Here is a 21,074-nt window from a genome sequence, read left to right as displayed (position 1 = left end):
CGGATTAGTCAGAGAATACTGTGCTTGACAAAATTTGGGCCAATGGCCTGAATGATTGGATCTTACATGAAGCAAAGGGGAGTTGTTGCTCCCAGAATTTTTGCATCTGCTGATACACCATGCACCTGACAACAATCCGCATCTGCAGATAAAATTTTTAGTTTGGAGGATATGATAAGAAGCTATGATGTTATTTTGAACCTGACCCCCTGACATTAATGCAAACAGACAGTATGGTCAAAAACTGCCCAACCAAAACTGAACATGTATGGCCAGCTTTACTCATACAGGAAAATATCAACCAAAAACCGCACTGGAACAGGCACTGGGTCCTGAGATGGCTGCAAACACCTTTATTGGTTCAATAATAACATTTTAAATGGCATAGTGAATTATTTGTAAACAGTGTAATTTAGAAACTAGAAAGGGAAGTTTGAGAACAAACTTCATGTTGGGTTGAAAAACGTGAAGTCACTGAATGAAATCTGATCTGTTGTTGACTCTGCCCACTTTTTCTAACCTTGGACCACAGTTATATAGTAAAAATCACTGTGCAAAGTTTGGGGACCTTGGTTTTAATAGTGTCTGAATGGCAGCAAATTAAATTTCCCCACTGAAGGTCAACGAGTGACATCTGACTGGCGTTTGGTGGCTCCAACCACTTTTTCTAACATGGAACTGCAGTTACCCAGTGACTAACTCTGCACAGTTTAGGGACCCTAGGATTAATAGTTAAAGAATGGCAGCAGTTTAAATTTAAACCAATAAAAGTCAATAGGTAAATTGTGATTGGCATTTTTTCTAACCTTGCGTCAAAGTTACCCAGTGACAAACAGTGGGCACCCTGGCATAAATAGTGTAAGAATGGCAGTGTTTTTATTTTAAACCAATAAAATTCAAAAGATGAAATCTGATTGGCTGTTAGTGGCCCAAACCACTTTTCCTATTTTTGAACTGCAGTCCCCCAGTGACCAACTTTGCCCACTTTTCTAAACTTGGAACGTAGTCACCCAGTGATCAACTGTGCAAAGTTTGGGGACCCTGACATTAAACATATGAGAATGGCAGCAGTTAAAATTTCCCCACTGAAAACAACGAAACAATTGGCTTTTGGCGGCCCCGCCCACTTTTTCTAACCTTGCGTACGTAGTCACCCAGTGAATGACAGTGCAAAGTTTGGGAACCCTGGCATCAAACCAATAAAATTCAAATTCAGGCTGACCCCATGACTATGTGATTCAAGTTTGGAGAGTGTAGCCTCAAAGCTATAAGATTGGCAGCAGTTTCAATTTCCCCATAAAAGTCAATGGGTGAAATTTGATTGGAAATTGTTGGCCCCTCCCACTTTGGGGTCATCCAACAAATGTTGCTGTTGCATTCTGGGTGACCCCATGATTATGTTATTCAAGTTGGGGGGGTGTAGCTTCAAAGCTGTAAGAGTGGCAGCAGTTTAAAAATCTTCCCAGTCAAAGTCAATGGGAAAATGGGGGGTTCGGAGCGGAGCCACAAAAATACAGGGGCGGGATCACTTAGAAAAGCACAAGCAACCTGCTCCGCTATAGGGCGAAAAAATGTGGAGAGTTTGGGTGTTGTACCCCTAAAACTGTAGGAGGAGTAGCGTTTAGAAAATGGGGGGCGCTAAGAAGAAGAAACATTTAAAGAATAATTGGAAGAACAGTATGTTGGGTTTTTCAACCCAACATAATAAAAAGCATGCCATAAAATCATGACATCAAGACATTTACTGGCCTGGTTGCAGAGTGGAATCAGGCATATTTGTGGAATAGAGTTATATAATTGTAAGTTTATTAAAATGTATGTGTAGCAGATTTGTTGATTACTTTAATAACTTTCGGTGTGCAATTTTTCCTTGTGCACACAGTTTGTTAAATACATTTTCTAATGAGGAATACTTTACTTTACTTTCTTATCTAATGGATGGCCAATCCCCCAATGCCTGATGCTAAAATGGATCACAACCCAAGAGAATAGAAAATGAGGTCACTAACTTAGCAGCCAGTCAGTAGTGTTGTAAGAACGCACCGCTTTATGAGGTACCAGAAAAAGTGATACACTAGACACCTGATCTTATGAAGGGCTATGGTTTGGAAGTTGACATTTGCTATAAATGTATCCCTCTGGCATTTTAAATGCTACTGTATGAACAAGACAACTCCTGTGGTGTCTCTGCAATGCTCCATGATGCAATGTATGAAGCTGTGTCCTACTATATGTCTTAATTAGCAAACAACAGTTAAATGCTCCCGAGAATATTTAACAACACTATGACTGGAGACAGCAGATGGAGTGTGGGGAACATGAGTGTGTAGGAATCTGTTTCCTAACCACTCATATTTGTTGTGGAGATTAAGGCTGCCACATAACAACAACTAGACAGCATTGGCAAGATTTCCTGTTGTAAAAGAACATCTAAACCATATGGACTTATGATTTCCAGCTCCGAGCACTGAGATAGTTTGTCTGTTGTGAATAAGGTATCATGTTGCTCTTATCTCCTTGGTCTGTGAGGATCTCCCCTTGCACAGTTACTAATACAGTAACAGTACATACCTAATATTGCTTAGATGCAGTTCTGAGATATAAGTAAAATATTTTTATTTGCCTGACATGTAGATTTTATTGTGATTTTGGCTTCCTATATTACAGTCTGTGTACTGTGTAAATTTAATTAACTTTAAAGTGTCTTCCCTGTCTGGCCTATCAAAAAGATATGGGACCTGTTATCCTGTTATATTGTTTAACAACCAATAAGGATGTTCACCTTGAGACAAAAGTCTGAATTTGGACAGCTCTTGAGAAAAAATTTGGATAGCATCTTTATTATTTAAATTGTGTAGTTTTGAAGATTCAGACCTGGATCAGCACTGCTAAGCTCTCTCTGCTCTCAGTAGGCTGCGCTCTGCTCTCAGTAGGGGATTCCATAGAATCAGAACTGGGCAGGCAGCCAAAAAAAGTTCACACTGAATTGGTTAATGTACGTGCCTTCCCTCTCCTGCTTTAATTGCGTACCTGATACCATTGGCTGGCAAGATTTAGGGGAGGGAAGGCATGCGCAATAACCACTGCATTGTGAACTTCCTGTTTTGGGCAGGATGAAAGCTGGAGTCCACAATCCCTTCAGAATAGAGAGGAGAGAGCAAAGGAGAGAGCCTGTCAGCAGCACTGATCCTGGTCTGGAGCTTTAGAATAGAGATGTAGCGAACTGTTCGCCGGCGAACTAATTTGCGCGAACATCGGGTGTTCGCAAGTCCGCAAATTCGCGAACTTTCGGCGATGTTCGCCATTTTGGGTTCGCCGCGTTTTTTTTTTGGCGGTTTTTTTTGGCATTATTTTTTGGCGTTTTTTTTTTCATTATTTTTTGGCGTTTGGTTCGCCTTCCCATTGAAGTCTATGGGGTTCACAAAGTTCGCGAATATTCGCGAGTTTTGCCGAAAGTCCGCGAACGGGTCCGCGAATATTTTTGGCGATGTTCACTACATCCCTACTTTAGAACTTAACATTTTAAATAACAAAAATGAATAACAGGGTGAACATTCCCTTTAATTATATCTTAGTTGGTGTCAACTACAGGGTACTGTTTTATTTTTACAGAGAAAATGGGAAAATTTGAATTATTTCAAACTTTCTGCTTCCAGATAACAGATCCTATACCGGTACAGGGCTGGGACCTGTTATCCAGAATGTCTGGGACCCGGGGTTTCTGGATAAGTGATCTTTCAGTAATTTGGATCACTATACTTTAAGTCTACTTTAAGATCATTTAAATGTAATTAAACCCAGTTGGTATCTTTGACTCCAACAAGAAATAATTAAATGTTTGTTAGGATCAAGTACAAGGTAATGTTTCATTATCTATGGGATAATCTATTCGGTCATCTGTACTGAGGAGCTCAGCGATGTAGTAGTCTGGAGCTTCAGGGTTTATGCAGTCACCACCACTAAGAAGCTATACAGTCATCCCTAGGATATATGGAGTCTATACAGTCATTTCTGGGTCTGTGCAGTCAGAGAATATCAAGGGGGAAATCATTTGATTTGCTTATTTATAACTTGTGGTATCTTTTGTAAACATGCTGTTGAGCTTCTGTCTATCATGCCAGCGACAGAACATGATAGCTAAGGGAACTGACAGTGCAGGAGTGATGTTTAGGTGCCAGCAGAGCAGTATTGTATCTTCAAGTGCAAAAGTGTTAATATTATAGGCAAGTTCTGAAATTCCAGATGTTGTGTTGAACTGTAGTTGTTATTGGAAATCTGTGAATCGTAGTTCTCAAACTTCTGATGTTTTGAAAGTTGCCTAACACTTATCTATAATGTAAAGGATTGCTAATGAATTGGCAGAAACAAATTCCTAATAAATGTTGTTAGGGTTTCAGTTTCCAGCCTGTAAAAATAATTCATGTTTCATAAATAGGGAAGAATGATAGCAGGTATAGAAATGACAATTTTTTTTTTTTTTTTTTGCAGAAAGCCTTAATTGACAACACTGGTTGTTGCCTTATGCATTTTATGGTCCTATTAAAATCTTCAGGAATAGATAAAGGGATATTTGGCCTTTGTAGAGGCAGTGATCACTTCAATGGCAGTTAGAAAGTTTGCTATATGTTGTCAGCATTGCATGGGATTGGCTATTTCTGAGTGGGGCTAAAGCTGCTTAGTACAACTGCTTTGATCTATGCCATTTTAGCTCCTTACTCTTTTATCTGCTAATGAATGAATGGCGTGAGTGGTTATTGCTTTTTAAATGTATATTTTATCATTCGTATTAACCTCATGCTAGTGTATATTGGTTTTAATTCAACTCGAAATGATGAAGACATTTAATCCAAGCCTTTTCCTGATTTTCTTTCTCTCTGGTAAATTAAAACACACGCAGGGCAGGTAATGTTCAATTTGCGCACTGCATGCATCCTTACTGATACCGTTGCATGGCAACCAACAGAGACTTTCATAGAGCAACAGTGAGGAGGCCCAAAATATGTTAACCCCTTTTATTCTCCAAATCATAAAGAACAAGCTGTTTCGTATGGAACATCTCACAGTACAGACATTGTTGAAGACGCACAGAATTCTGGCATTGGTTTCACTAACCAAGTGCCTGTAAATATTTTGTGTATGCTTACTGTACAGAAGGCCTGCGATTTATTGGGATGTATTGGCAGGATATGTAAGCATCAGGAGCAAAATATTAAAACAACAAGGAAGATGTGAGCAAGAAAAAGTTTTAGGGTTATATGGGTGTTAGAAGGCTATTTTAGTATGGATTTCCTAATATCAGAATCATACAGTGACATACAATCAGATTTTTAGTTTGGATCGGTAACTATGGGATGCCAGACCTTGGGCATGCTTTATGACTTTTATTACATTACCCCCTTTAGGAGTAATTAGAGTAAAACAGGGTAATCCTGTAGCCCCAGTCCACCGCCACCTTTCAGTTTTAACCAACATCCCTGTTTAAGAACCTGTTAAGAAATAATAACACAAAGCATGTATAGCACTTACATATGTGCAGAATGAACCTGACCCCAACCATGTGCTGTAAAATTGGGAAGGTAAAAGAATTTCCCTGAGAAAATGGCACAGTAATTGCAAGAGACCCAGATGAATTGCACTACAAAAGCATGGTAAAGCTTGCTTTTATAACTACAATACAACTTTCTACCACTAAAAAGTTGAAAATGATTATTATTTTGGATGTTATTCTAATTATTATTATAGGGGCATTGTAAATACATATTGACAACAAGAATAATAATAATCTGTCAAAAAGCATTTATGTATGCAAAATGTACCAAACTGTTAATAATGTACATTTCTATACAATGTATAAGCTTATATAAATATAAATTGTGAGAAGTCATTCAAATGGCAGACTTGTTAATACCTTTTTTAAAGGAGAAAGAAAGGTAAAAACTAAGTAAGCTTTATCAGAAAGGTCTATGTAAATACAGCCATAAACACTTACAGAAACACGGCACTGACTTCTCTGTCAAAAGATTTCTTGTGTATGTAATTCATGTGCCAGAGACATGCAGCTCTCTGCTTTCTCCCCCCTCTTGCTCACCCCTCCCTCAAGAATTCTAAGAACTCAATTTCCCCCTTAGGAATGTGGATCTGAGCCAATCAGCAGGAAGCTGACTCATAGTCTTACAAACTGAGCATGTACACTTGGTCTGGGTCCCGGTGCAGGAGGGAGGCATTATGGGAACTTTCTTTACACAGCTCAGCGTTTTTTTCTTCCTGTTTGGCTTCTGATCGTCTGAACAGGTGAAATATGGGGAGACTTAAGGGCACTATTGAGACAAATGAAGGTATGCCTGCAGCTTGAGATTAACTCTTTACTAGCCTTTCCTTCTCCTTTAAAGTAAAAGACAGTGACAGTGAATCAATATGTTCTATTTACAATGGAGTTTATTTTATAAGACAAAGTTTAACAGTATGTAACATAAGCAACAACTTACAGTTTATTCCTCTTTCTATTTCCCTGCACTCCCCACCCACTCCCCCACCAACCTGCCCATTACCACCCTGTTACATCATCAACCTATCCCTGTGATGTCACTGTCTACCTCCCAACCCTTTCTTTGCTGTTATTAACAGCAAAGAAAGATGGCAACCCTATTCACTGGTCAAAGCTCACCCTCAGCATATGTGAAATGTAATTCTAAAATGTGTTGCAGGTAATAGCAGAATGTCACTAGGCAATATCAGCTCCCTGTAATGGAACGTCAGGGAAGGCATTTATGACACACTTATGAGTCAGCGGTTTGTTGAAGTGCAGTTTATGGGAGATTTAATGATGGTGCTAATAGCTTGGATGCACTGATTGGCTGCTCCTTGCTCAGGATAAAATGGGACAAATGGATCTGCTGCTAGTTCAGACTTATAGCTTTATGTCAGTTTGCAGCACAATCCAAATTTGGATCAGTTTCTGTTGGGTAATATATATCTCTTAGTGTAAAGTACATTGCTTGCAGTTTTTTTAAATACAGACTCCTATATTGTGTATTAGATGCTTTGCCATCAGTCTCTGGTGGTGGAACATATTCTATGTAGGACATTAACAAATCACTCTTTAGGAAGAGCACTTAAACTTTGCAAGTTTTACTCACATCCAAACACTTTGGGGGGTATAATTTTGTCTTTGTAATTTTGTTATACCCTTCAAAAAAGTGCTTATATTTTGATCAGTATAATATTGACTGTGGATTAAATAGGCTAAGTATCTTTTAAAAAACTGGTTAACACTTTTCTTATCTCTGTTATTATGTGAATTGACATTGTGCCATGATATTACCTTATAAATCTCCCTTGATGGGACTGGGCACAGGAAATGTACCGTTTAAACAACCCTAGCTGAACTTATGTCCAACGTGTAAAGGCCAGCTAAATGAGATTATCAATAGGAACAAAGTGGAAGTCAGTGTGCATGAGTAATTGCGAAGAGAATTTAAATAAATGATTTTTCACCCGTAGTTTCATTAACTGAGTCAGGGATGTTTGCACGGCCGGTCCTATTGTCTTGCTCAAAAGAAAGATATGCCTTTTCTATTTGGTTACCATAGTAACGTGACATTAAAAGAAAAATAGCATTCCAAATAATATTCAAGCGCAAGTGAACATTTGGATGTTTTCAAAGTAAATCAACCGGTCTCGTTTATAGTCACTTGAAAGAGGAGAGTAATCCTAGGTCACATTCCTTAGGGGTAACCAAAAATGAAGGCACCATAACAATGTAAAATTGCATGCTCTGTGCGGAATGCTGAAAAAGCAATTCTTTGGGTGCAGGAGTGCTATTAATTTGGCTTTAAGATAAAGAAATCAAGCAGATAATCCCTACATACATTGTAAGCTCTTGAGCACAGGGCACCATTTCCTTTTGTTTATTTCAGTTAGACTAAGTTAACCCTCAACTGAAGTGCTTTAATGCACTGAAAATGATGTCTGTCAGAAAATAAAGTGAATATACGTTAAGATCAAATATAAGAATGAAGATGGGTGACAAGAAGATGGTATTATATGGTACTAAATTAACTAAATACACACACATATAGAGAGGGAGAGAGAAATGAAATATCTGGTACAATATGATCCCCATTATTTATTTATCAATCTTGAATTGGGGTTTCAACCTAATAAAACATAGCATTTTCAAATAGTAATGATAATGATCACAAATGCTGACTTATTTCACCTGCTGTTTTCTCATACTGTTTATCTAACAATATTTTACTCTGATACATTAGTTAATACATTTGTCAGAAGCATAAGAGAGAAGCCAGCAACTCAATTATCAATTATAATTCATTCATTTTTTTTAAACTTGTATTTTATAAAAAAAAAATGTATTATGTAAGCATTATGTTAGCAATATTAATGGTATACTATTTTAAAACAGCAACTGATTGATTAGTGTTCATACTTGTGTAATTTTTGTGGGTTTTTTTTACCCCATTATCCAGAAAGTTCAGAATTAAGGAAAGGCCATCTCCCATAGACTCCATTACAAGCAAATAATTCTAATTTTTAAAAATGATTTCCTTTTTCTCTGTAATAATAAAACAGTACCTTGTACTTGATCCTAACTAAGATATAATTAATCCTTATTGGTGGCAAAACAAGCCTAATGGGTTTATTGAACCCAAATTGAATTTGTTTGCTCTAAAAAGTTAGATTTAAGGAAAAGGAAAAATACGAACGTTAATAAATCTGACCCTAAGGGGCAGATTTATTAAAGTGTGAAAATAGCTCACCACAGAAAAATTCACCCACTCTCTATTCATTCTTATGGGATTTTTAGCAGCGAACTCTAGCTTTCACCCACTGATAAATATGCTTTAAGGGAGAGATAAGCCTATTCAGACAGGGTATACAGTCTGAGTCTAAAAAAAACTACATACATCAGGAATGTCAAGTGTTCAGGCTCTAATATTCTGATAGTATTCTTAAAAATATATTTATTTTTTAATTCATTTGTTGGGCAACATTTTTAGAAAAATTCCAAATAGTAATAGTGTCAATAAACAGGTTAATGCACATTTTGGTTATGTTAAGAGAGCTGATAATCACCATAGTCTAATCTCTTCCAGGTGTTCTACTTGTCCTGGCACTGGCAGATAAAGATACATTTGCTGCAAAGGAGTTATTTCCCACTTTGCCATCTTACCAGTTTCTGAAAGAAACGACCATGAATGCTGCAATGGTGAGGCCAACTCACAGTTTTGATCTTGTACGTAAATTGAGAAAGTCTGGAACTTGGCAGTCTCAGAAGTCAATGCCAACCTTGGTAACGCCACTTCCTAACAGTCAGGATGTTACACATTCAGGAAATATCTACAATGAGAGGAATGTATTTCAGAAAGTCACAGCTGACTTCTCAGAATCCTTAGAACCTTACCTCAAAACAGAACATTCTAGTGTTCCTGTGAGAACTGCATCAACTAATGATAATAGCAGTGGCTCTGTGCTTGCTTTCCTTAAAGACACTTTTATTCGTGGTGGTAGGTTGCAGGGCCTTAGCCAAGAGGAGCTTATGGGTGGAGGTTTGCCAACCTCAGCAAGTGACGTGTCAGTCAACACTGAAGTCGTGTCTGTGCCTTTCAAACGCAACTACTTTAAATTATGGGATGTATTAAACAGAAATAGCTCATTGATCTCTATAAGGCAAATAAAGAATGGAACTACTTTGGCAGAAAGTGGTGCCTCATCCCATCCTGAAAAGACTTTCACTGATGCCTGGATCCCAACTGATGAACCAGAGTTCTATAAGGATATTAGTATCAAACCACATGGTGTTTCAAACAAAGATTCTACACTGGACAAGATTCCACCAACAGATATAAGTCCCATGGTTTCTGTTACCATCTCCACAGCTGCCTACACAGCAACAGGAAATTTTCTTAATAGGCTGGTGCCTGCTGGAACATGGAAACCTGGGGTGCCTGGTAATATTTCACATGTAACAGAAGAAGGCAGTCATCCTCAGCACAAAGAGACTATATGCCTTGGCAAAATGGATATCGTATGGATCTTTCTGGCCATCAGTGTGCCAATATCTTCTTGTTGTAAGTAATTTCCATTTTTATTGTTGCCACTGGTTTTGTAGAAACTTCATATTGACTAGAGCGTTATTTAGTAGTTAATTGAGTGACCCGGCTATAACAATAACTTTGTAGCACAAATGTTGATATAAATTTGGTAATAAACTAATCTAAACTGATACATTTGTAAAGCAATGATGATAAGTAGATGGTTTTAGATTTAGACAGTCAGTCATAGTCAATCAGAGAATATGGACAAAGAAAGTAACTGCTCCCAAGTAATAAAGGACAAGCTTTAATATGTATAGAACACTGCAGTTTTCAAGCATTTAAATAAGTAAGCAAAGCTACATTAGAAAACCTTAAAGGAACAGTAACACCAAAAAATGAAAGAGCTTTAAAATAATAAAAATATAATGCACTGTTGCCCTGCACTGGTAAAACTGGGGTGTTTGCTACAATAACACTACTATAATTTATATAATAAGCTGCTGTGTAGCCCCGGGCGCAGCCATTCAAGCTGGAAAAAAGGAGAAAAGGCACAGGTTACATAGCAGATAACAGATAAGTTCTGTAGAATACAATGGTGTTTTATCTGTTATCTGCTATGTGCCTGTGCCTTTTCTCCTTTGAATGGCTGCCCCCATGGCTACATAGCAGCTTATTTATATAAATTATAGTAGACTTTCTGAAGTAAACACACAACTTTTACCAGTGCAGGGCAGCAGCACATTATATTTTAGTTACTTTTATACACTCATTTTTTGGTGTTACTGTTCCTTTAAAGCATGTGCAAATCATATTTTACTATGATAGTTTAAGAAATTGTGATTTTTTTTTTATTGAAAAGCACCTTTAATTAATTTTACATCTTTATTATCCAAAGCTCCAATATGCCCAATAGGGGTGGGGCTTTGTTTTAACTACAGATAAAAGATAAGTAAACACACCAAAGGTATGCAATAAAACTGCAATAAAAACAAGGACTAAGGTCCCCATACACTATAAGATCCGCTTGCTTGGCGATGTCGCCAAGCGAGCGGATCTTTACCCGATATCCCCACCTACGGGTGGGCGATATTGGGTAGCAAGTTGCTTTAAAAAAAAAAAAAATCCGATCGTTTGGCCCTGGGGCCAAATGATCGGATTACATTTGCGGCCATAGGGCAGTCGGTTCTAACCTGGCCGATCAATATCTGGCCAATTTCAGGCCACATATTGGTCGGCCAGGCCGCTTGTTTCTGCCCATACACGGGCCGATTAGCTGCCGAATCGGTCCAAGGGACCGATATTGGCAGCTTCTATCGGCCCGTGTATGGGGGCCTTTAATGGTGCACAGAATGTTTTGTCTTCTCAAGGGCATGTAACAAAATGTCAGAAGACACCTTTTCATTGGCCTCAATGTGAATCGCAAATGGTAAAATAGCTTCTTTAGATGTTTTGTTGCCCTCACTGTAGGAGATTAAGCACAGACAAAATAGTAATTTGTGCCATTACCCTACCAAGTCTGATCCACATCTTCAAAATTCTAATGTGAAATATCAACTGAGATTCCACATTGATTTTTTAATTGACTTTATATTCCTAAACATTTTCATAAAAAAAACAACTTTACATTTTTCCTGATTCCCATGGCACTTTCTTAAATCTTCCCATCAATCAAGATCTTAAACAACATGTCAGAACCTTTGCTGCACCAAAAGTGTCCCATTAACATCACCTAGGTCTGAGAGCACCCTTAGTTTTTAATACCCATTCTTGGGGCTTGTTAAAAACAGACTTAATTACTGAGATACCTTGCTCAAGGCAAATGACCAGAAGCAATGACCTGAAATTTCTCAAGTCTTCATGAATGTTTCTTCGGGTTACATTGTATGGTATTGTATCTTGAAAAGGGCATTGCTATGCAAAAGTATTTGTAAATATCTTGTTTTTTATATATATATGGTGTTGCAGCCGAAACGTCAGTTCCCTTGCCTTTTCAATAAATTTACAAAATTGAACCTAAGACCTGCGTGAGCGGTACCTTCCTCCGAGTATTTGTGAACATACCAGTGGAACTGCACCCAGGCATCTATATTTGCTCTACACGAGAGTGCCGGCCTCTGCTGCATATCATATATATATATATATATATATATATATATTTTATATAATAATAAAATATATATATATTCAATAACAAAAAAACATCTGTTGATTATTTTTGTTATTGCATGGTTTTGTGTTACTTTGAAGCTTATTTGAGACAACATTATTTAGTATCATTATTGGTTAAATATGGTATTGATTACTGAGATTCAAAATAGCTTGGGCATTTCAAGTACACAGAGGCCCCCCACCAACCCAATAAATAGTGACTGTCTGTGGCATCTTACAGCAGCCCCTCTGGCATTTGCCAGAATCCACAGATTGCCAGTCCAGGCCTGGTTCTGTGCTGTTTTGTTCCAGATTAAAAGTGTGACACCTATTGGTTACATTTAGTAATGCATACAGATGCCCCTTTTAGCAGATATATAAAGGTATATCATTTAATGACATCTATCAGCAGGGTTGCCATCAAACATCATGGGGCCCTGAAAAACAAAACGGTCTGCCCCCCCCCCCATTACCAAAGACCACATAGACATGAATGCTGTAACAATAAATAGCACACTTTAAGCACTCTTTTGCCAATCCTAATAAACTATAAACGTTTTTTTTTATTTACAAAAACAAGCATGCTATGAGAGCTATGAGGTAATAAATGATCAAAAAGCCAAAACAGCAAACACTGACAATTATAAAATGCATTGGTGGTTTGTGGCTGCTTGTAACCAAAACTAACAACCATCAAAAGAGCATTGGTGGCCAGGGGGTAAGAGGATGGGCATGTATTGGCTAATCTGAGGGAATGTAGCATGTTAGGACCCCCCTTCAGACTCCAAATCAACTTTGGCCTGGGATGACTGCCCCTTATCTACCCTGATAGCAGCCATGTCTATTGGCTACATTTAGTATTATATAGAGGTATATGTTCTAAGCTACTTTGTAGTACATTTATGAAAGTGTAATGATCTACTGACATCTGTTGGTTTTGTGTAGTATTGCCTGGATATGTCTGTAGAAGATTGACACAATATCATCTGGTGTCATCTGCAGGTTAAATTATGTGTAAGGATGTACCATGAGTCTTTTGCATGACAGTTATGAGACATTATGTAGCATCAAAAGCGGGGTTTCATCCATGGCATCTATCTATCTATCTATCTATCTATCTATCTATCTATCTATCTATCTATCTATCATCTATCTATCTATCATCTATCTATCATCTATCATCTATCTATCTATCTATCTATCTACAGTATCTATCTATCTATCTATCTATCTATCTACAGTATCTATCTGTCTATCATCTATTTATCTATTGTCTATCAAGCTGCCTTTGTCTCCATATTTGTGAGGGCACAATTCTTCCAGATGCCTAAACTAATGATGATATTTATAACACAGCACTTATTTACGAGGGAATTTTCCTTGGGTGTATTTTATTTTGCCTTAAATTCTATTGTGGGAATGTAATAAAAGTCGTAAATCAGAAAAAATGCGCACAAATAATAATAAAAATTCGCATTTCACAATGTAATATTGTTGTTCATTAGACTGTTATTGCATTGTAATTTTTATTCACGTATTGCAAACTTTTTAAGGCATGCTTGAAGTTGGTGTAATCTTTTGAAGCAAAATTAACAAGTTCATCATTAAGAAGTTTTATTGAATACACTGCGCAATAACAATAACATTTACAAATTAGACATTACTAGGCCCTTCCAAGGGCCCTGTAACCCTGATACCTGAATTACTGGATAGCATAAGGTGGGTGTGCATAAAACTGTTGGGGTTAGCAGTATCAGGTTGGCCCGCACATCACTATTTAGTAGTCCCTGCTGCCATCTAGCGGTTATTACATTTATATTATATATGAAGTATATTATGTTTCTTATAACTTCAGAGATTTGCACCCACTGGCAAGTGAGTACACAGAGTAGTGAAAACAGAGCAAAACTCATTATCCATAAGGTCAAGCTTAATAAGATGTAAAGCCTGGTTAATCAGGAACATTTTTTTTATTTGGTAAATCTGTTTTTTAAAACGTTCAGAATTGGCAACACTATTTAAGCCAGTGGGGAGCAATGACATACGGCAACTATGATATAAAGACAGAATACCTTATTGCTGCAGAGTATAAATGCTAACTTATTTCTGATGTAAGTCACCCTTCCTTAGGGTGGGCATTATCACAGGAAATAATATACTATAAATAGTACTAGAGAGGTCCCTTTATAAGACATATGGATATAGGATGTAAGAGGATATAATGAATAATTAAATTAATCATTTAATAACATGACTGGTTTAATTAAACTGTCAAATTAAAAAATCAGCCTAAAGGATATCTATTACTGACTATCATAGTAGAACATTTTGCCTTAGACTGTGACAAGGTGTTTAACTTCATGGATAAACCAAAGAAATAACAGGCAAATAAAATGCTGTAGTTATAATAACATAATTAAAGGGCAGATTTATCATATAGTGAACTGGAGAATCCTGAATAAGAGTTTCATATTTTCTCATTTATCCAGTCTTTCCTGACTTTCAAGAAAGGGATTTAATGAACTGAATTTCTTAATGAAGAAACATGTGCTACTATGACAGAATGAGTTTGGTCACTTCCCAGCTGCCAATCCGTTGACTTATGTTCTTGTCTCACCAGCTGTGCTACTGACCGTGTGCTGTATGAGGCGGAAGAAGAAGGCCTCTAATCCAGAGAATAACCTAAGCTACTGGAACAATGCAATAACCATGGACTACTTTAACAAACATGCTGTGGAGCTACCTCGAGAGATTCAGTCCCTGGAAACCTCAGAGGTAATATAGCCAGACTAATGACTGGGGATGCAACGTTCAAATCCTCACAGGGGGGCTTCAGCTCTTTCTAGTTCTGCTCCTCATTTGGGAATAGGGTTGCCAACTTAAACCTAAAACTGTACACAAGGGTAGGATGTTGGCAGAACAGTGACACATGGGGGTGGAGTCATGGTATTTGGGGGGGGGGTGTTTGTGACTTGTGGGCACAAACACCATTAGAGGTGGTCAGATAATTGTTATGGTTTCACAAGTCTGGAACCCACATAGTCAGTACAGTAAGAAAAACTGAACTGTTGGGTCAAGGCCATATTTGTCAATCTAGAATTCATATTTGCCTACAGGTAGATTTAATACAGGGTTTGCCAAGATTGCTCAAATACAACCTTCTTTTTTCAAGTCTAATAGCACATTTCAGTCTCAGCCAACATATAAACAACTAAGGGGCTGATTTATCAACATTCAAACATTCAACTTCAAAAACATTCAAATTCAAGTTTTTGTTTGCGCTAAGACTTATGAGTTTCCAAAGCTCGAATGTTCGAGATTTATAAAGTGCAAAAAACTCTAAAAACTTAGGTGTAAAAAATTGGCATCTAAAAGCTTGCAAGTTCGTGTAGAAGTCGGTGGGAGTTGTCCTTGGAAAATGTAAGTTTTTCAAATAGGCAGAAGTCAGATTTGCTGGATTAAAGTTTTTTTCATGTTTATAATTAATCAATATTTTTAGATTCGAGGTTTTTAATAAACACACATTCAAGTTTTCAAGTTTTAAAAACAAATTTCACATGTTCAAATTTTGCTGACCCCCAAAATGAATTGTAATAGTTGTCCACTAAGCAAAGAGATTCTTCTAATAAGCCATTTAATGTATTTAACATCTATACAGACAATTATCTGAGATATTTAATATGCATTTTAATGCATTATTGCTGTATAAATTAAAGAAACACATGTATTGTTATGAACAATATCAAGATGTTGCTGGCAATGTTATTTACATTTATTTGAAAAAACATGTATACACATTTTTATAATTTTGCTGTGCCCATGACCTTAACTTATTTCCTGTCGATAAAAGAGCAGGCACTTTGTATAAACTCCATCTGCTGTTGGGAACATGGAGAAACTAATGGACTTCTAGGGACAAAGCATTTTCAGCTTGTATCATTTTAAAAGCTAAAACACAATATATATTATTTACACAACATTTGCACTGCCTTTGTGCACAACTCTTGAGATTGTATTCACTTACTTGACAGGCGCATCGTTGGGACTTGTTCCACCTCTTATCAACCTACCACACCACCCCTCCTATCCCAGAAGAATTACATGGACACCAGATTTTGGATGGAAAGGGCCGCAGAACATTTATTAACAACTGAAGTTTAATTTAACACATACCGTAAACAAATAGCATAACACGAACATATGATAAACATAACAAACATAACATGAAAATAAGATAACATATCATGAACATATGATAACTTGAACGTTTGTATAACAAACAACCGTAACAATCTAATAACTGCGCAACGCCACTAGCGCTGCCAGCTGCCATCCTAGCCCGGATCCACCTACTCCTCAACAAACTCACTTCCTGACACACCTCCTTACCCCTGAGGTGCCAGGCGTGCTAAAAACCAATAACCGTGTAACCATTGGTTCCCGGACTCAACCACTCCTCCAGCCAAACTACTATTATACCAACTCACCTCTTTTTTCCTGTACTGTCTAAAATGGACTGGAAGCGGGAAAGAACTGAGCTACCTATTTATACCCCTGACTTTGAACCCACCAATCCCAAACCATCTGGGAGTGGCCTACAACCCCTACGACGCTGTCATGCCCCTGCCTCCCTACGCCCTGCTACGGGTCACTGGTCATTTACACCTCTTTTTCCTAATATGCACCAGCTTGGGGCACTTTTTGTCTTATTGCCGTACCAATATACTCTTTCTGTGCCCCACATCCTTTACACCTTTTTCAGTAAGCACATAGATGGCAAGGGAATTCTTTACAGATTTCTGTTCTGTGAGCACAAAGGATTGTTGGACACTGGAAGGCTAAGGGGCTAGAGTCACCATGAAGGGCACCTAACAACATGGCACCCCTTTCTCTCTCCTTTAATGCCTGATTGGTATAAATCACATTTTGCATACTGATTGATGTTTGTAATCTTTTTCACAGGACCATCTTTCAGAGCCTCGCTCACCAGCCAATGGAGATTACCGAAATAGTGGAATGGTTCTTGTCAACCCATTTTGTCAGGAAACACTCTTCTCTGCACATGAGCAAGTTTCTGAAATATGAACATGACTGTGCCAGGAGGGATTTTTTCATTTGGTTGCTTACATAACTGAATTAGAATGAAGATACAACATCTGGTAGTTGATCCTTAGGAGTATGGTCAGATAATAGGTTGTTGAACTGACTTGAGCTGACTTCACTGCATCTGGAAAATCTATCTTTCTGGCAGATTTCTGTAACCACTGACATATATATTATAAATATGCTTTGTGTAGCCCCTTTACCCCTCTTCAGACCTTTTCAGCTTGTTTACGAAATGTCATCTTTTTACAATTGTGGTAATACTTTACAGGATAAATTGTGGCTTTATAAATAAACTTATTTATATGTAAAAAAAAATAATCTGTTTTGAACTTATTGGCACAGACTACATAAATATTTTGTTTTTCAAAAAATGCAAAAATGTACAGTATTTGTAAAGGGGAAGAGGGTAGTACGTATATCTGAATTATCCTCCTAAACATTGTGGCACATGTGGAGAATGTTTTTTCACCTGGTGGAGAAGCATCAAAATCTGGCCTTCCCAGCCACCCCATTCATCAATTATAGGGAAATCCACCTGAGAATGCTAGTACTGACAGATGGTTTTGAGTAAGGCAAATAAAAGGCAGTAAGATGGGATTGGGTTATTCTCTACCAGTAGAGTATATGTTAGTGGGCTTTTTATATTATATTGTGTGGGACTCCACCAGATACTCTGGTTTCCTCCCATACTCAAAAAACATATAGGCAGGTTAATTTTCGATGCTGACTGAATTGACAATAGTGTGTGTGAATGTGATAGGGACATTAGATCGTAGACTGATGTGAGTGATATATAATTTCTGTAAAGTGCGGTGGAAATATGTTAGTGCTATATAAATACCAGGGAATAAATATAATGGTAGACTACAACACAGAGTACTGCCTTCTGAAGAAGTGTAAAGAGTCAGCCTTGAAACGCATTAGACCAGCTGGTCCCCTGCCTCTTATCTGAATTGTTTTTAAAGCCTTTCAATAAAGTTTTTGTTTTTTTTAAAATCTTGATTACACGTGGATCCTCTCAGTGTTAGCTGACAGTTTTGAAACAAGTTTGAAATTAGTTGAACAATGTAGAGTCTGCCTGCTACCCTTTAATGATTTTATGGCAATTCAATGTTTTATTAAAGCTATCTGTTATCAAAGTTATCACACATTGCCATGTAATAAAAGGTGCCATGTTAAGGTGGCCATACAAGGGCAGATTTAAGCTGTCTATTTGAGTCCTTTAGACCAACATGGCAGTTTATCTGCCCATGTATGGGCCCCCCTGACAGTGAATTCTAATATCGTTATCATTTACAGTAGGGGGTACATTATCCCTTATAATACATGAGTGATAATCAGAGTTCCATGTATAACTCATCCTGAAGCCTTATGCCTTCATATGGTCACAACAAGGTTGGACTGGTGGGTGCAGGTCCCACCGGGGCTGCCACCCCTGGCCACATTCCCCGCACCCCATAACCCCCCACAGGGGCCCCCGCTGAGCCTCCCTTACCCCCCCGCAGGGTGAGTGAGTGATAATCAGAGTTCCCTGTATAACTCAGCCTGCAGCCTTGTGCCTTTATATTGTCACAGAACCCCTCAGTGACTGCTAATATCCTTATCATTTACAGTAGGGGGTACATTATCCCTTATAATATATAAGTGATACTCGGAGTTCCCTGTATAACTCAGCCTGCAGCCTTGTGCCTTTATATGGTCACAGAACCCCTCAGTGACTGCTAATATCCTTATCATTTACAGTAGGGGGTACATTATCCCTTATAATACATAAGTGATACTCGGAGTTCCCTGTATAACTCAGCCTGCAGCCTTGTGCCTTTATACAGTTACAGAACCCCTCACTGAGGTCTAATATCCGTATCATTTACTGTAGGGGGTACATTATTCCTTATAATGAGTGATACTCAGAAAGGCACAGAAAGAGGACTGGCTTTTATAGGCCCATAATAACCAGATGACAGACACCTGGCCTTAATGAGAGTAAGGGCAGAGACAGGAACAACAGCAGAGGTAGCAGATCCCTATATAGACAACTGGAAACAGTAAAATCCAAATGCCTCCAGTCTCTCAGCAGGATACTACACCTGCTGAATACCACATAGGCCAGAGTTCGAATTCATAAAAGTCCTGACACCCACATACCCTCCAACCCCACAAATGCCATGCTGCCCCTATCCCTCATACCCTCCAACCCCACAAATGCCATGCTGCCCCTATCCCTCATACCCCCTTAACTCCACAAATGCCATGCTGCCCCTACCCTGCATACTCCCCATATTAAGAAATGCCATTCTGTACTTACCTTTCTTAACTCCTCAAATGCCATTAAACCCCTACCCCACATTCTCCTCAATCCCACAAATGCCATGCTTTCCTTGCCTCACATACCCTCCAACACAACAAATGCCATGCTACCCCCCTTAACTTCACAATTGCCTTTCTGCCCCACCCCACATACCCCTTTAATTCGACAAATGCCATGTTGCCCCTACCCCACATACCATCCAAGCCCTCAAATGCCATGTTCCCCTACCCCACATACCCCTCTTAACTCCACAAAAGCCATACTGCCCGTACCCCACACACTCCCCAACTCCACAAATGCCATGCTGCCCCTTTCCCACATACCCTCCATAACTAAGCAAATGCCATAATGCCCCTACCCCAAATACCTCCCAACCCCACAAATGCCATGTTGCCTCTTCTCCACCATAGGTATTCCTCTGTACTTATTTCAATTTAGCAGGAACAGCCCCCTATGTGTTTTTACAGCCTGTACTGTAAGATTCCATTAAACTATGGCAACATAGGTATGCCCGTTCTAAGCACAATTAATCAGGAACAGCACCCTAAAATTGTTCATAGGCTGTACTGAGAAATACCATAAAAATATGGCAGTATACTGTAGGTATTGCTATATTCTAAGCACAATTCAGCAAGAACAGCCTCCTATGTTTGCTCATAACCTGTACAGAGAGATTCTGTAAAACTTTGTAAGCATAGGTATTCCCCTGTGCTAAGCACAATTTAGCAGGAACGGCCCCATACATTTTTTCATAGCCTGTATAGATAGATAACTTAATGGCAGCACACTGTAGTTATTCCATTGTACAAAGGACAATTCAGCAGGAACAGCTCCTAGGCTTAATAGAATACATAATAGATGCAATATAACTGTATAAATTATGTGCTTATTGCCCATTTCTGCAATGATCTCACTGGTGAGTCGGAAGTTAATGGAATGCCCACTATCCATTTCTGCAGTGATCTCATTGTTAAGTTGGGGGTTAATGCATACCTCCCAACATTTGAAAAACCAGGGGGGGTATCCTTAGCTTGTAGGGTGTCCCTTCCTTAGCCTGAAGACAGGGCCGGATTTGTGGCGAGGCCACAAAGGCCCGGGCCTAGGGCGGCGCAAACTTAGAGGCGGCATGCTGCCCTGCTGCAGTGAAATTTTTTAATTTTGCTCCCATACGGAGCAATGGGGATCTCTCCCCATTGCTCCATATGCGCGCTCGTGGCGGGGGGGGGCGCACAAAGGGGGCGGCCTCGGGGCACCCCAATTTGAAATCCGGCACTGCCTGAATAGTTGGGAGAGATAGGGGAGACACTCAGCCTCAAAAATAGGCAGGGCCACCTGAACCCAGAGTGCCACCCTGGGTTCGCTATATATATATATATATATATATATATATATATATATATATATATATATATAAGCAACCATTGTCAGCACTCACATGATTTAAAAAATGATTGATT

General features: G+C 38.5%; 1 protein-coding gene across 3 annotated transcripts in view; it reads left to right on the top strand.

Annotated features, from left to right (window-relative positions):
* Positions 1–17,636, top strand: part of tmem108 (transmembrane protein 108) — a 103,432-nt gene extending 85,796 nt beyond the window's left edge. For all 3 annotated transcript variants that reach the window (XM_004915367.4, XM_002937746.5, XM_018094986.2), the window contains 3 exons: positions 9,114–10,088; positions 14,824–14,978; positions 17,166–17,636. In XM_004915367.4, the coding sequence (XP_004915424.1) occupies positions 9,114–10,088; positions 14,824–14,978; positions 17,166–17,288 (1,253 nt within the window). In that variant the 3' untranslated portion in view covers positions 17,289–17,636. The remainder of the gene's footprint in view (positions 1–9,113; positions 10,089–14,823; positions 14,979–17,165) is intronic.
* Positions 17,637–21,074: the final 3,438 nt, after the last annotated feature.

The sequence above is a fragment of the Xenopus tropicalis genome, chromosome 6 (assembly GCF_000004195.4).
Source record: "Xenopus tropicalis strain Nigerian chromosome 6, UCB_Xtro_10.0, whole genome shotgun sequence".
NCBI classification, from domain to species: Eukaryota; Metazoa; Chordata; class Amphibia; order Anura; family Pipidae; genus Xenopus; species Xenopus tropicalis.
This window is presented reverse-complemented; position numbering and strand designations above follow the sequence as displayed.